The sequence below is a fragment of the Gossypium arboreum genome, chromosome 3 (assembly GCF_025698485.1).
Source record: "Gossypium arboreum isolate Shixiya-1 chromosome 3, ASM2569848v2, whole genome shotgun sequence".
NCBI lineage: Eukaryota > Viridiplantae > Streptophyta > Magnoliopsida > Malvales > Malvaceae > Gossypium > Gossypium arboreum.
The window spans coordinates 2,725,153-2,727,728 of record NC_069072.1 but is presented as its reverse complement, the minus strand read 5'-3'; the positions used below and the strand labels follow the sequence as shown (position 1 = coordinate 2,727,728).

The 2,576-nt window shown below is 35.2% G+C and overlaps 1 protein-coding gene across 1 annotated transcript; it reads right to left on the bottom strand.

The window, feature by feature from the left end:
• Window positions 1–660: 660 nt before the first annotated feature.
• LOC108475558 (UDP-glycosyltransferase 84B1-like) lies at window positions 661–2,374 on the bottom strand. The gene has a single exon (XM_017777536.2). The coding sequence runs from the start codon at window positions 2,225–2,227 to the stop codon at window positions 830–832; it is 1,398 nt and encodes a 465-aa protein (XP_017633025.1). The 5' UTR covers window positions 2,228–2,374; the 3' UTR covers window positions 661–829.
• Window positions 2,375–2,576: the final 202 nt, after the last annotated feature.

Here is a 2,576-nt window from a genome sequence, read left to right as displayed (position 1 = left end):
GCGGACACATGACACATCGATGATACATTCAAACCTCCCATGCAAATCCTCTATTGGTATTTTTTAAAAAAAAATTATCTTTACTATCTTAATTAACTTAATATCAATTTTGATAAAATATTTTCGTATAAAGATTTATTTCAAAAGATGATATTATTATGAGATTATTTTCTAATTTTTATATGATTTTATTTAAACTCAAAATAAATTAAAATTGATGAAATTTAAACAAAATCTCTAAATCCTTAATTTTTATCATTTTAATTCATTCAAAATTCAAGTTTTATTATGTGTGGATTATATATATAAATATTATGGTAATAATATATCTAATTTTGTAAAAAAATCATAATTTTAAATTATTTCTCATCTGAGTTCAAAGTCATTGATGATTGACGCTAGATTGATAGTTGATTTCTTTTAAAAATTATAGAAGCATTATAATAATGTGTTTCTATTTATTTATTTAATAAAATTATTTAGTTACATATTTTTAAAAAAATTAATGATAAAAATTACCTGTACTTTCTGGTAAAATTACCTTCTAGGTCCTTATATATAGGGATAAATCAAATTAATTCTTTAATTATTAAATGGATTGATTTAATCATCACACTATTAAAAGGAAATAGATAAAATCAAATTTTCACAAAGTTAACATTTACTATTTAAAAATATAATATTTATTTTTTAATTTGCAGTTTTACCCCAAACAAACAAAACCATTTAAAATTTCACAAATTTTATCACTGAACCAACCCACGTACCTGCATGGTCCAATTTACTTACAATTTAGCACAATAAAATTTTGCAACATAAACTAAAGAGATCAAGATCTCCGAGCAATCTCATTCACAAACAGCCGAATATTCCGCTCTGAGGATCCCCCGCTAGTGACTGCTTCACGGGCGGCCTGCTTCAACACTGCAGCATTTTTCTTGAACCCTTCAAACTCCGGCCCACTAAGCATTTGGTTTATACATTCCTCTATGTCTTCATTGCTAATAACTCCATTGGGACCAGGCTTCAATTTTAGACCAACCTTGAAAACGTCGACAACAAGCTTGGCGTTTGTTGGCTGATCAGACCATTGTGGATATGCTATCATTGGTACACCAGCTACTAATGCTTCCAACATGGAATTCCATCCACAGTGTGTTATAAAACAAGCGATCGATGGGTGGGCTAAAACTTTTGTTTGTAGACTCCATGGGATGATGAGTCCTTGAGTTTTGGTTTCTTCTTCGAACCCTAGCGGCAACTGGCCTGCAGTCTTCACCACCCATAAAAATGGATGCTTGGTGTTCTTCAAAGCTGTTGCTATGGCTTCCATTGTTTTGGCCGACAAGACGGCTAAGCTACCAAATGATACATATATAACTGAATGGGGTCGTTGCTTGTTTAGCCAATCTAAGGAGGTTTCGTCTGGTTTTTTCATCTCGATACCAACGTCAGGACTTTGGTGTTGGTCAAGTAGTGAAGGAGGTACCAATGGACCAACGGGTCGTATCGGACAGAGCTCGGTCATTGACTCAATGGCTTCTTTCTCTAGCTCAAAGAACGAATTGGCCAATACCCATTTATATTTCTTTATGGTTTCAAACATATCGGATAACAGCTTGAATACACCTCCGAAAGAATTTGATGGGAGAAGGAAAGAAGGCAAGTCCTCGGTGTGCAACAAAGGCAAACCTGGTAGCTCAATAATCATATTGCTTATTAATGTGGTGGGAAACTGGTTTAGCTTGTAAAACCGATAATAAATGGCGTAAAGCGAACATGGTTGTATCCAAAGCATGGCGCAAGGGATTCCATTCTCCAAAGCTGCATCGACAGCCCACGAAACGAAGGGATTGCTAATGATGCAAGAGAGTTTGGTGTGGTGGTAATGTTGTTTAATGAGGTTGGAGAGGCTAAAGGGTCCGACTTTGGCTAAGGAGTCCATGTAATGGTCTAAATTGGCACCGCGGTCGTAATCTAGGTTGAACCCGTCGGGGAAAGAGAGAAGTCGTATCCCGGATATGAAGTTGGTGGCGTCGGTGGTGGTGGTGGTTGTCGTGACGGCTTTGAGTATACGGTGGCAACCGAATTGAGTGGTGGCGAGGGTGACGTGAAGGCCTTCATCAACCAGGCGTTTGGCAAGTCTAAGCATGGGGTTAAGGTGACCCTGGGCTGTTAATGTCACCATGAGTACGTGGATTTCTTCTTGGCCCTCATTCAACTCCATTGATAGATATTATAGATCTATGTGCGGTACGGTGATGAACTGAAGGAGAGCGAGAGAGAGAGAGAGAGATAAGGCTCGAAGATAACTAGTGGTTGGACTTGGAACTTAAAGCAACTGAATATACCAGGTAATTACATTCCAGACCCACATTAGACCCTTCAAAATTGTTAAATTTTAATTTGATAAAAGTAAAATGAAATAGAAATTATAAAAATATAGATTATTAAAATGATGAAATTATATTTTTATAAAATTATAATTTAATTTTGATCTTTCCAACAAAATTTTCTAGATGTCACCCTAATTACAAAAAAGAAGAATATACTTAAAAATATATTAAATTTTTAAA

Coding starts and splice junctions, on each gene's coding strand:
- LOC108475558 (XM_017777536.2), bottom strand. CDS start 2,227: ATGGAGTTGAATGAGGGCCAAGAAGAAATCCACGTACTCATGGTGACA.